Source organism: Lupinus angustifolius, unplaced genomic scaffold (genome assembly GCF_001865875.1).
Source record: "Lupinus angustifolius cultivar Tanjil unplaced genomic scaffold, LupAngTanjil_v1.0 Scaffold_536, whole genome shotgun sequence".
Taxonomy (NCBI): Eukaryota; Viridiplantae; Streptophyta; class Magnoliopsida; order Fabales; family Fabaceae; genus Lupinus; species Lupinus angustifolius.
This window is the reverse complement of record NW_017727885.1, coordinates 21390-35228: the sequence shown is the minus strand read 5'-3', so window position 1 is coordinate 35228 and position 13839 is coordinate 21390. Positions and strand designations below refer to the sequence as shown.

Genomic DNA, 13839 nt, shown 5'->3' with positions numbered 1-13839 from the left:
CAAGTGTAGACAAGTATGAATAACTGAATACAAAGTCCCTGTCTTTCAACAATTATGTTAAGTGACTCGTGATTTAGATTCCTTGATTTTAGCCAATTAGTTTGATTCTTATTAAAAATAATTGATGTTTTAGTATATGTCTTATACTCTAGATTCCGATTTATCCCTGTAATGCAATATCTGCTCAACGTTATCATCTATTTTCTTATTAAGAACTATGAACATTTTGGGCCTAGAATCCTATAGTAATAGCACATTTTTTAATGACAGAGAAATTTAAAAGATATTGCTGAATTGTATGGGTGTGAGCCATCTTTGGAAGGTGTTGAAGAATACCGTAGAGTCAATGGAATGCAATCTATCTGTTCAACATGCTTCGAGACTGCAAAAATCTCTTCCATATTAATTGATGATGGGTTTGAAGTGGACAAGAAGCATTACATAGAATGGCAAAAGAGTTTTGCACCTGTTGTTGGTAGAATCTTAAGAATTGAACGTGTGGCAGAGCAAATCCTTGATGAAGTGAGTTAACTATAGATGTGCAATTTTAATCTACATTTCCATTCTATGATTGTTGGGTATCTTTTATTATTTTAGGTTCTTTATTCTTCTCTTTGTTTTACTTGTTCCAATAACCTTGTTACATAGTTTGTTTTGTACTATCTTTCCAACTATTTTTAAGAACTGTGAAACTTACATTATCAAACTTTTCTTAAGTGTTTCTTTGAGAGTTAGGCTTCGAAGAAAAAGAAATAGGAACAGAGACTTTAGAATCATTTCATAAGTGTATTTCATAACTTTAAATCATTTCTTTTCATTTTTTCCCTCTAAAATCCAACTCGCAAATACAATGTAAGTCTAAAAATGGAAATGACATGTTTGAAGGGATGAAAACTTACAAAATAAGTTAGTTAAGGCCAATGTTATTGGGAAACAAGAAGCAATGATTCCATTGTATATTTCTAACTTAGGTGTTTTGCATTCTTGTATTTTCAATATTTTTCATGTTGTCTTTAAGCTATTTACCTACATTTCTATTTATGTTATCATATATTCATATCCAATTCTATCTGCGGGGTTTGTCAGATGGATCTTCTTGGACACTGGATTCATTTATTGAAGTATTTATCTCCAAGTTGAAATCATATCCTTCATATGTTTATCTCTCTCTCTACATATATACACCACAGACACAAACATAAATATATTAAATAAGTTCTTACCTTTATCACAATATTGAATGTAACAACAAGGCGTTGATCTAGTAATGTAAGGTCTCATTAGATTTTCAGGATGAACCAAAAGATTAAGAGTTTGATTCCTAGGAATATCATTTGTTGGGAGGGGCAGTCATGAACCCTGAAAGAAATTAATTCCTTATTAATAGGATAAAGAAATACCTTTGGTAGTACAAAAAAAAGAATATTGAATGGTTTAACTAGGCTCCTTAAAATTACTGTTACTCTTGCTGGTGAGATATACGGATTTAAAAGCATTGCTGCATACTACAGTGGCCTAGAAATCAATACAAATGTGACTAAAAAGGATGCTGAGGAGGCTCTGACACAAGTTTTAGCAGGTATGTTTTTTTTTTGTTTCCCACATGTATCCTAACACTAGAAACAATCATGTCCGAGCCGGGAACATCCACAGGTACATGGGGTTAATTCTCCCAGCGGACATTTTTTCCATCCACAAGACTCGAACCCGAGACCTTGCTTAAGGGGAATCAAGCATGTACCACTTAAACCAACGTCTGCGGGTAGTTTTAGCTGGTAAGTTGAGCATGCAAATTGGTTTTAACATGATTTGTTTCATGGTGTTCTTATTATCATTTTATACTTTCAGCAGGGAATCCTGTCTGTGTAGCAAAGAAAAACTTTGTTGACTATATCTTCTTGCAAACTTTGGAAATTGCACAATCCTATGACTTGCCAGTACAGATACACACAGGGTAATGAGTTGTTTTTAATTGTCTAATAATTTCAAGTATATTGATAGCCAAATATTTTTGCTGGATTTACACTAAAAAAGCTTTAGGTATAGCGGTTAGGAATCCCATATTGGATAGCATAGTAAACACAATGTGATATATAAGTCATAAGGCTCTCCCACCTAATAGACTAAGTCCTAACAATTGGTGCTTTCATTGTAAGTTGTGCCACATAAAGGGCTACTTATATGCTGAATTAAGGTATATTGTCAAATAGTAACAGGCGGACTGCGAAAAAAATAAAAAGATAAAGGACTACTATCACATAAGTGTAGATAGAGTGAAAGTTTTTGTAGACGTCAGCTCAAAGGGGCATCAATGTTATGTTAGAAGTCAAACACTAGGTATCATGACAAATTTAATTTAGTACTTAAAGCCATGAGATACTCCCACCTAAGAGACCAATCTTTTGAGATAGGTTCTCCTTGTACACTTAAGTCCGAAAAATAGCTTTGTCGATTTCTAAATTTTATTTGAGTTTAATAAATAAGACTTTAATTTACAAGATTAGTGGAACATATGCAGCAGCAACATAGCATTATGAGTTGGACTATCTTACATTTGGATTTCTCTGCATTCAATGAGCTGAAATTACTAATAGACTAAATTTCCTTTCTGTACTAGCTTTGGAGGTAGTTTGGATTTGCGGCTGTTCCAATCCGCTTTATCGTCGTGCAGTTCTTGAGGACAAGAAATATTCGAAGTGTCGATTTGTTCTTTTACATGCATCCTATCCATTCTCAAGGGAAGCATCCTATCCATTCTCAAGGGAAGCATCATATCTCGCATCTGTTCATGCCCAGGCAAACATTTGATAACTTAGTGATATGTGTTATTAGATATGAATTTGGATTACTTGTTCACTAGCTGATAACACAGTCTTGTGCTTCAGGTTTACCTTGATTTTGGTTTGGCAATTCCAAAGCTTAGTGTACATGGGATGATATCTTCTTTGAAAGAGCTATTGGAGCAGGCTCCACTAAATAAGGTGACAATATGAGCAATACACAAAATGTTCACTGATAAAATTGCCATGCACTAAGAAGTAAAAATACTCATTTGATGTGTCTGACTAACATTAGCAGTTCATAATTTCTAAATCCAAACCATTGAATTGACTCAACTTTTATTTTGTTTTGTTCTTTATATCATACTGCTCCTTATTTTATAAGAAAGTTTTTGACGAGGAGAGGGGAAGGGACAAATATCAGTTATCATCAACGGTATCTCATTCCCTATTTCAGGCTAATTATATATTGCTACATAAGTAAAAAAAATAAAAAACAAAACGTAATATTTTGATTGGCCCGAAGACAGAAAATAAGATAACTTTGGAAACAAGTGATCTCTGTCCGATATCATACGGAAAATTGTTTAACCCAGATGCTCACACTTCATGTCCCACAACTTCATTATACCATTCCCCTGCTCCTAACTTTCTTCACTGACCTCTCAGTTTAATCATATATTTCATATGTATACTGATTATACTCAGATTTTGGCATTTCACACAAAGCAACTAATTTTGACAGTCAAGTAAATGTTTTTACCCTTTTTTAAAATGATCTTACCTTTTGTTGAATTAAAAAAGCTTCAGATTGTGTACTAAAATATAAAGTGTGGTTTCTAAAAGGATGTTTATCATTTATAACAAAGTAAGAAGATTCTTAAACTTTACGGTGGTCATATGAAGCATGTAAATTGGGAGAGAATGAGTACTTTAACTTCTGGTTGTGGCATTTAATGTTTCACAAGAATAAACCTTGCAATGCAGATGATGTTTAGTACTGATCGCTATGCATTTCCGGAGACCTTCTTTTTAGGTTCGTTAACATATATATCATACCTGCATTTGAAGAATCCATTTAAGTGATTTTCTACTTGTTTCAGTTTCTACATAGTTGCATGGTCCATCATTCAGCCTACCAACTGCCTCATATGACATACCAGATATCTATATTTTTATAAAAGAAATATTGTAGCAATAATATAAAAAATGATGAACCACATAGAATTGGGTACCACACATCAAAACTTTAAGGCGAAGGCGCATGCCATGTAACTCTAGTTTCACATGCTTCTCTTTTGTGCATAATCTCCAAGTTTTTCTCATGGAATGTGTGCTATTTGCTTTCCTACCTTGATATTTACCCCTAAGTTTTTGCTTTTTTCATTACATTTTAATTGTTTATGAAGTTAAAAAGGAAGGAGAAATACGCTGACATTTTATTTTTGGTTATTTAAACCACGAACCTCTGCCCTAATCCCATTATCACATTTCTGGTGTTACATAAGTTATGCCCAAGTTGCTTATATATCTTGACTTATCAAAACAATAATGTACTAATTTATTCCTACTGTGATAATTCAGGAGATAATTTCTTGACTGCTCGGTTCTTTATTTAATATCATGTATTGGTTTATCTATGTCTATATTCATTAGATCAGCAAATTAATTTCACAGGTGCAAAGAAGTCCGGTGAAGTTGTGTTCTCTGTTTTACCTGTGCATGCATTGATGGCGATCTCTCAATTCCTGAAGCTGTGGAAGCCGCTAAAGATATCTTTGCGCGAAATGCCATCCACTTCTATAAAATTACTTCACTGATAGGATAACCAACCCAAGAAAAGCAGGCACTGCAGTAGTATTTGTGTTTCAGTTTGTTTAATAAAATATCTAGTATTAGCTCATGTTGGCCATCATCTCTGATTATGATCTTCTATTGTATTTAAAAAGACTGCATAGTATGAAACAAAACCAGATGAAATCATCTTTAGCACTGGGGAGGAGCTGAACTCATATGATTTAGGATTATATAATCCAGCAGAGACCACCACACAATCATTGCATCCTCGACACCACCTTAATGTTGTTTCCGTCATACGATTGATATTGTTGCCATGGTTGCTAGAATCTTACATTTACTGTTTGGATTGCACGATTTGATACGACTCCACAAGCCAATGATACATAACATGTGATGAATCACATAAGATAATGAATCAAGCGTTCATGGTGTGTGATTCCATTTCACTGTTACAATTCAAACGATTCTATGATTCGTTATTGTTTCTCTTTATAACTTATGTTTCACTATCATCATCAAACAAAATTAGTAAGTCTTATAAGCTTAAATTGCGAAACGAAAAGGAATTGAAGGAGCACTTTAGACACCCTATTTGATCTCATTTGTTTTATACTTCTAAGTTGCAATAAAATGCATATCTTTCCCTTAAAAGAATAAATGGTTCAATAATTAAATGGTGAATCAATTACTTCACTTGTTGAAAGACCTGTCAGATTTTCAAAACCTTGAAAATTTATGTTCAAGCCTCAGACCCAATAAACCCAATTTGGGTTTTTTAACTGTTAAGACTACAAGTTTAACTATTCTGTTATCGTTTATTACATCAAAGAGAGTAAATATATTTCAAATAAACAAAAACTACTGAGCTAAACAAGCCAGGTAACCCAAAATAATAACTTGATTCAAGAATCATCCTTCATAACTCTCCAAAGGTTTCAATTCACAGATGTGTTTTTCTAATGAATCATTTCTAAAGATCGAGAAACAGCCAAATATGACTAGTATAGAATAATAATGCAAAATGTATACCCAAAAATAGTACTGTCTCTATCACAACGAAACTAAATATTTCTCTGATCACAGTGCCAACTCTATTATCATGCAATTGCAGTATCAAGAGCTTCCAGCAACCTCCTAGCATCTGTGCCCAGATCGGGTAGCTCTGCCGGGGTCTGCAAAAAAATATTTTAGAAATTGATGAAGACAAGAAAATGATACCTCCTACATTCCTTTAAATCTATACCTTTCCATATAAGTTGGTCTTTGTGGGAGATGCACCATTAGATAGCAACAACCTAATTACATCAACATGCTCACCTCTTGCTGCATGATGGAGAGGCTGGAAAATCGATACAAGATGATTACAACCATGGCGTAGAAAAAATCAAAAGAAATTCATCAAATTTGGTTGAGGGAGAGTTAGAGATAGGAATTTAGCTGGCCATTGATTATATCAACCCACACAACCAACAAAACAAATTTTAGAAATTTCAAGCACACTGCATTATTTTAAGTTAATAACAGGAAGGTTGTCTTTTGAAGGATAAATAAATACTCACTGTATCACCCTCAGAATCAACTGATTCGAGCATCCTTTTTATACGCTCTGCACCATTAGCTCTGTTAAATAACAGTTGGACTATCTCTGTAAATCCTGATATGGACATTAAGAGCAATATGAGATTATGATCTTACACCAACAAAAATAATCGTGCAATTTTTAGAATGTGACTTCATACTACCTCCTGCACAAGCATCATGTAAAGGTATGGCACCATCGTCGTCCTTTGCCTCCAAGTTTGCTCCTCTTTCTAGAAGTAGCTACGATATATAAAACAAGATCAATAATTAATGGCATATTGTATTGGAAGAGCATATGAAAGCAAAAATAAGCAAAATAATAAACCTGGACACATTCCAGGTGACCATATAAACAAGTCAAATGAAGAGCTGTATCCCCATCCTCCACTGGCTCATCAATACTGCCAGTCAAGTTATCTGTAGTTATGCAGCACGGGGGTAAAGATCAGCAGAAATCACACCACATGATTTAGTGAGGATATATTTACATTATCAAGAAATAAAACCATGGTACTTATCAGCAATAGCTTTGAAGTTTCCATGGCAAATTATGCCAGTCTCCAACAAAATTACAATTTGTCCTCGATTTACCAGATAGACAACAGGCTCACATCATATCCAGATGACATAAAATTGAACAGTTACCCTATGCACTAAAATTCAGAAACCTTTGAGAGATCAGAAGCATGCCCTTTCCCCTTCCCTTTTCTTTTCTTACAATTAATAGGCAACTTACTACATGGCAACAAGGGCATATATAGTTAACAGAAAATTAAACTAACCTCCATATAGATTTAACTCAATTACATTAAGAACTCCATTTATTTCAAAAATTACACCAACCTCCCTTGAACTTTGCATTATTGTTGTTTATATTTATAAAATACTTTACATGAGAAGGAAGAAATTTAAAAAAAGAGGATAAGAGATCTGCATGAAAAATAAAGGAAACATGTAAATATGTTCATGTTATTGCCACACTCACCTCCTATTAAGAGTGATGTTCAAATTACATTGAGGGGGGATTTCGTCAAAAGTTCTACCAAAACCATATACGACCCATATTAATTCTCCATCGAACAATTTTCTCAAAACAATCTAAACCTCCTCAAATTCCAGTTTCTACAAATATCCACTAAACAAAAGTACATAATTGCAACTAAATGAAACAAAGGGAGCTGCAATTATTACTGCATTGGCGATATTTTAAACTTTCATAGTCACACAACAATTGCAACCGCCATTTAAAACCCAAATAATAACTAGTTAGCTCAACCCTTGACAAAATCAGTTACCAAATTGTGTTTAAAACCAAGTTTTTCCTGAGAGTTACTGAATCAATTTCACAACATCCAATTTGGTTTGAACATTGGGAAATTAAAGTGAGATGTTCAGTTTAATTACATTCACACTTCTCTATTTCAAAACTATGTAAGTGTAACTATAAATGAATCACAGTAAGGCGAATATAATTAAATATAAATTTTGCTTTGAAATTTGAAGAATCAGTGATAGGGTTTAGAAGAGACAACACAATAGTAAAAACAACATACAATCAAACTTATACGTTGAAATAAAACAAGGCAAAAAAACGAGTTCAATAAAGAAAAAGCAGAAATGCAAATAGAGAGGAACCTAAAGCGAGGCGGAGGGCGACAACATCGCCGAGCTGAGCGGCGGCGGAGAGGTCACGAAGATGAGGAGGCGTATCAGAATCAACGAAGTCGACTATGCCTTCTTCTTCGAAAAGGGCGTTGTCATCTTCCTCCTCCTCGTTCAAACCATTGCGCCGCCCTGGAACCGCCATGGATTATGAATTTCTCTGTTCTGGTACTCTCTAGTCTGTGGCGGCAAACTCTTTAAGCGGAGGAGTCAGAGGTTGAGGTGATATTTTTGTTTAAAGGGAAAGGTATGTAAAAAGCACATATAATTTAATGATGTAGGCCGTTAGATCCCTAGAAATATAAAAATGTTACTAGCTAGATTTCAAGGAAGAACATTGTTAAGAGAGATAAATACATAAATGAATTAGTTTTTAATCTCAAAGTCCGTGGATATCCTTAATAGTATAATATAATACATATAATTTATAATTTAGAGCACAATATTTTGTGCTGTCGCTTGTCATCGTAAAGATTTATGTATCGTTGTTCTTTTATTCACAATTCATTTGTATTATTTATTTAATTTTTTAAAGAGTTAAGAATATAAATGGTGGACATAAATTTCATACATTTTCTCTATAATTTATGTCCCAAAAAAGTGTGTCGGTCCAAATATCATCATTTGTGATTAATCAAAAAATTCTTACTCATTAAAATTATAAGTTAAATACATTTTTAATCAATCCTAATCACTTAGCATAGATTAACACTTTTGAGACGGCATGTATGCTCCAAAAACAAGATCACATTTTTTGTCCTAAAAAATGTGTTACTTAAGTGTCATTATTTATAATTCATGAGAAAAATATTTAATCATTAAAATTTTAACTTAAGTTCATCTTTTCAATCAATCACAAGAGTGAAATATTGACTGACACATGTTTTGGGATAGTGATGCTCCTAAACCATGAGATAATTTATGATTCTAGCACTATGCCACGTATTATAATTAACAATGGTCATTCAACAGTGTAATTTTGAATGACGTTATTGAAAACGAGGCGGAAAACATTAACAACACATACTGAAGCAAGCACACCGGATATAACCAAGGCTGGAATCCCATTTATTACTTGACAATCTAATATTAGACTCATATTGTAATACATGACACCAAAAAAAAATTAAGAATCCAGATTTTTATTACTATTAAATTAAAATATTTTTCTCATCTCATATTCTAATACAGAAGGATATAGTAATGGAGAAAATCTGATTTCTTCTAACCAATATAAACATGACACAATAGAGATGAGGACTCCTCCAGGAACTAATTCCTAACTTCTGGTTTATGGTTTTGTTGTGACAAACTTCTGCGAAGATTCTTCTACCTTGCTCCATGTGAAGAATGGGTAATGTATTTATTTATATTTTTCTTGTCGTGCCTGATCACACTCTAAAAAAGGGATAACAAATGGATGAAGGTAATGAATTTGTATTCAAGTATCAACCATTAAAGGATTTCTTCATAGAAATTTCATTTGCTCATTTTTTTTAGATAATTTAATTCATCTATATCCAAACTAATAAATTAATTCTAATTAATCTATTAATCCATCCCATCCATTAACTATTCTATGATTAAATAAATGAAAACAAAAGTGGTAAAATAGCATGTGATTAAATTGAACAAGGATCCCCTAAATATGGTACATTCTTCTTTTACTCTTTAAGGATAAACGTGCACATGTTATCCAAATAAAATTGCAAACTATGATAACATATGTACTATTTGTTTTGTGTTCGATTCTAGAAAATCTTTATATTAGAAATCGAAGAGTAAGAAAAGAATATATATTTCATTCATTGAATGAATATATTGAATATTAAATAAGTTGGATTACGAAGAAATTAATCAATCTATTATATAGAAAATATAAGATATTTAACTCTACCTAACTTGTATCTAACTAATATATTTTCCACATGTTTTTATCATTAAAATTAGTAAGTTACTTGTGCATTCGCACATGAATATTTTTATCGCATGGTGAAGAACACATTACATATGCATTCACATGGTTAAGAATACATATGTTGCTCGTGTATTCGCATGGTTAAAAACATACATGTTACCCATAAATTTATATTCTTAATAATATACATGTTACCTGTATGTTCGCATGATTAAAAATACATATGTTACCCGTACATTTGTATTGCTATGGACAAACATGTTACACGTTCATTCATATGATTAAAAACACATTAACATTAAATTTATATTGTTAAGAACATACATGTTACCCGTGTATTCTCATTATTAAAAACACACACGTTATTTGTATATTTGCATGGTTAAGAACACAAATTTTATATGTGCATTCGCATTGTTAAAAATACACATATTACTCATACATTTACATCGTTAAGAACACATATATTATCCATAAATTCATATGGTTGAAACCTATTAAAAAACATAAGGAAAATAAATAACAATTTTAAATTTTCTAATGTAAATAGGGAAACGTAATACAATATAATTCTTGAAGGTTAAAAAAGTTGAAAAATATGAATATGAATATTTTTTTGTTATTACCACAATTATCCATATTATCATAAGTTCCATATGAATATAACATAATTAACTCAAGCAATTGATAATAAATATGAATATTATGTGCTTAACTAAATTTTTTGAAAAAAATAGGTATTGAAATCTATTTTAATATTAATTAAGACACCGCTAAGAATAATATGAGTGACATAAACAAATGATTTACAATATTTATGTTGCTTGAATGCTATGAAAATCCCCCTATTCAATTCTTCAAAAAATAATCAATATAAAATGAACTAATATCACGATAATAATCAATATGAAATGGAAAAAAAAATCATTTTTATGAAACACACAATGTAAACCACTCAAAAATGGTGGGAGGAGTTCACTCTTTACATAAAGGAATAAACATATGTGCTTAACCCCAATTTTTGAAGAAAAAATAGGTATTCAAATTAATTTTAATATTAATTAAAACAATATCAAGGATAGAGATGACAATGGGTCTGGATGGGTTCAGATAGTGCAATACCCGGACCTATCTCGTTAATTTATTTTTGGATTCAAACCCGTCCAGATCCATACTTATTCCTGCTGGGTCTACTACTCACGGGTCCTTGCTAAAAATGAAAAGAGAATAATATAATTGTATATCAGCAAATTTTTTTGTCTAAAAAATATGAGAGAAATAGAGAATATAACTATACACATAAAAAAACCTCCCAAGCTAGATACTAGAAAGTACGAAGAAAACTCAACTTCATTGGCAAGCTCCCGTGTGATACATTATTGAAAGCCATGAAGGTGTATATTGAAAGCTTGATGAGTAAATATCACATTATTGAAGGCATAATTATTGTGTGCTGATATCATATTAAAAATTAAAGAGGAAGAAAAAGTTGTGTATTTCATTCATTGAATATTGAATGAGTTAAATTATAAAGAAATTAATCAACTTATTATATAGAAAATTAAAGATATTTAACTCTATCTAACTCTTAACTAACTACCTGACTTTTAACTAATTATCTAAAGGTACGATGGGTTTAAACTAATTACTTTTCCAATACAATATTAACCGAACAACAAAATATTTCATCAACAAAATTAAGTTTTACTCTTTTTACCAAGTAAATCTCTATTTTTTCCATGTGTCTATATGATAAAGGAAACACATCAGAGATCCATTTCCACTCCATGTTTGGTCTTCTCTCAATTCACATGGATGATAATACTCTATCAGACTCATAAGAGGATTAATGAATTTAAAAAACTAATGAAGATCATGGCAATAAAATTAAATGAAGGAACTATGAATCAATTTATAAGCCACTGAATGAGAGTAAATTCAATTTCCATTGTATGCCATAGAATTAATGGAAAGAATCAACAATTGTACCCAATTCAAGTGCCAAAAAAATAAGCCATTAAGGTGAATAATGAATATACATTGATTTTGATACTAAGGATAATTTGTAGGGTGGAAAAAGACAATCTTGAAGTTTAGTAATGACAATTCACCAAAGAAGGTGCAGAAAAGACAATAACGCTTTCTTTGGTCTGAAATGTAAACATAGATTCTATGTTATCATCATCTGGTGCTGGAAGATTCAAATCCAACTTCAAAACAGTTCTGGGTTTCTTGGTTTCTTGATATTCAGGGCTACCACCACCACCAACAATAAAATTTCCATCACTCACAGACACTGTTGTTATAGAAGTGTTGATAGAAGTTCTGTGCCTCCTCATATGGCCCCCTAAGGCTTGTCCAGATGAGAATTCTGCCCCACAGATAGAACAATCATGAACTCTAGATTTTGTAGTAGCAGCAATAGTAGTACCACTAGTGATGCTTCTATACAAAGACAAAGGCCTATTTGGTCTTGGCATTGAGAGGGTTGTGTTTGTTTTGTTAGAATCATAATGATCATGATCCTCTTCTTTCATAAATGTAGTAACTACTTGTTTTTTCTCTGCACCAATAGTGTTTGCTTTATTTGGTTTCTTGTGGCTAGCTCTGTGTCCACCTAGTGCTTGGAAAGAAGGGAAGCATTTGTTACAAGTCTTGCATTGGTAAAGGTATAACTCTGAATTGTTATTATTTTTGTGATCTGGTGGAGGTTGTGAATGTGAGACTTTTCCTTGAGCCAGGAGAATGAGACAATTAGCCATGTCCTCATCATCTTCTTGTGTTCTGTGCCTGAATTGATCAATTAAGTTGGTATTAGACATTGTAGTTTGATCACGTCCGATTCCTCCGCTGCAAGAAGTTGAAGAAGGCGCGGCGACCTGAAGCGGAGATGGTAGCCTTTGACGCTCGGTGCGCTTGCCTTTCATGATCTGCATTTGATCCTTGGGAACCAAGACTTCTTCTTCAACATTCATGTTGTTTTAATTTTTCTGTGTCAAAGTGAGTAATGCACAAATATGTTGATATTATTGACAAAGAATAAAAGAGAAGATGAGGCTGTGAGCAATAAAAAAGAGTGGGAGTTATATATTTTTAGTGGTGTGAGAAGGTTTCAACTTTCAAGTTGAGGCAATAGGTAAAGGTGTACTATGGACACTTTATAACCTTGTTTTGGCTTTGCCAGACTTGTGTTTCCAACCTTGAAAGTTATATATAGGAATATTTATTGTATTATATGTAGGAAAGAGAGAGAAAGATGCAATGTTAAGTATGAGGAGGCTAGGAAACAAGTGAGATTCGGTTGGCTTTTAAGCAAACCTCATAATTTTTCTCAATGATTCCTTTTCTGGATGATTGGTTTGCAAGCCTGGAACCACATAGATTTTGCAACTTTTACCTTCCCTTTTCTTTCTTTATCTCCTTTCTATTTGCTTTTCTTGCTTCTGTTATTCTTAATTATTGGCTAGCATGCTTCTAGTTATAGTACAACTTAATTTAACTAATTTGGAGTTGTTCTTACAACAAAATTAAATTAATAAATATCATAGTAAGCATTCGTGCAGATGAAATTAGTAAAATTTCCATGTACGTGAGTAATATAATACCAAAGTAAAGATTGCAAATACTGGTACCGTACTTCAAGTAGGCGATGACAGTGCTTGTATTTATGGTCTTGATGAAGTAATGGCAGGTAAATTAGTGGGTTCCATCCAAGTGCCAAGACGGTCATCATCGGTCAGCTACTAGGAATTAGGTTTGCGATCGGGCAAACAAAATCTAATCCACACGATTGTCGATCATGTCCAAGAGGTTAACCTAGTTAGGGAAAATGATGACTACGATGAGACATGATCGAGTAACGCATGAAAACCTTCTTGCACGCCAAAGCCTAGTCGCGCCACCTAAGTGAATATTAGAGGTTTGCATTATCCACATGGAGAGGTAGACCAAATCTACAGTAATATCAGGCTCATGAATGATAGTCAGGTACCTACCTAGGCTTTAATGTTGAATTTCCTTTTCAAGTACCTACTCAAGGTTGGCTTTTGCCCATATTGAACAAAAAAGATCCAGTTTTTGAACCATCTCTTCCACGCC

General features: G+C 32.8%; 2 protein-coding genes and 1 pseudogene across 2 annotated transcripts; 1 reads left to right on the top strand and 2 right to left on the bottom strand.

Moving 5' to 3' along the window:
- The first annotated feature begins 206 nt into the window (after positions 1-206).
- Positions 207-5358, top strand: LOC109341630 (annotated as a pseudogene).
- Positions 3241-12824, bottom strand: LOC109341632 (zinc finger protein ZAT5-like). The gene is made up of 2 exons (XM_019579573.1): positions 11824-12824; positions 3241-3252 (listed from the first exon to the last, which is right to left on the bottom strand). The coding sequence occupies exon 1, from the start codon at positions 12714-12716 to the stop codon at positions 11835-11837; it is 882 nt and encodes a 293-aa protein (XP_019435118.1). The 5' UTR covers positions 12717-12824; the 3' UTR covers positions 3241-3252; positions 11824-11834.
- LOC109341633 (tankyrase-2-like) lies at positions 5469-8054 on the bottom strand. The gene is made up of 6 exons (XM_019579574.1): positions 7797-8054; positions 6487-6578; positions 6323-6401; positions 6140-6234; positions 5824-5919; positions 5469-5752 (listed from the first exon to the last, which is right to left on the bottom strand). The coding sequence occupies exons 1-6, from the start codon at positions 7966-7968 to the stop codon at positions 5678-5680; spliced, it is 609 nt and encodes a 202-aa protein (XP_019435119.1). The 5' UTR covers positions 7969-8054; the 3' UTR covers positions 5469-5677.
- Positions 12825-13839: the final 1015 nt, after the last annotated feature.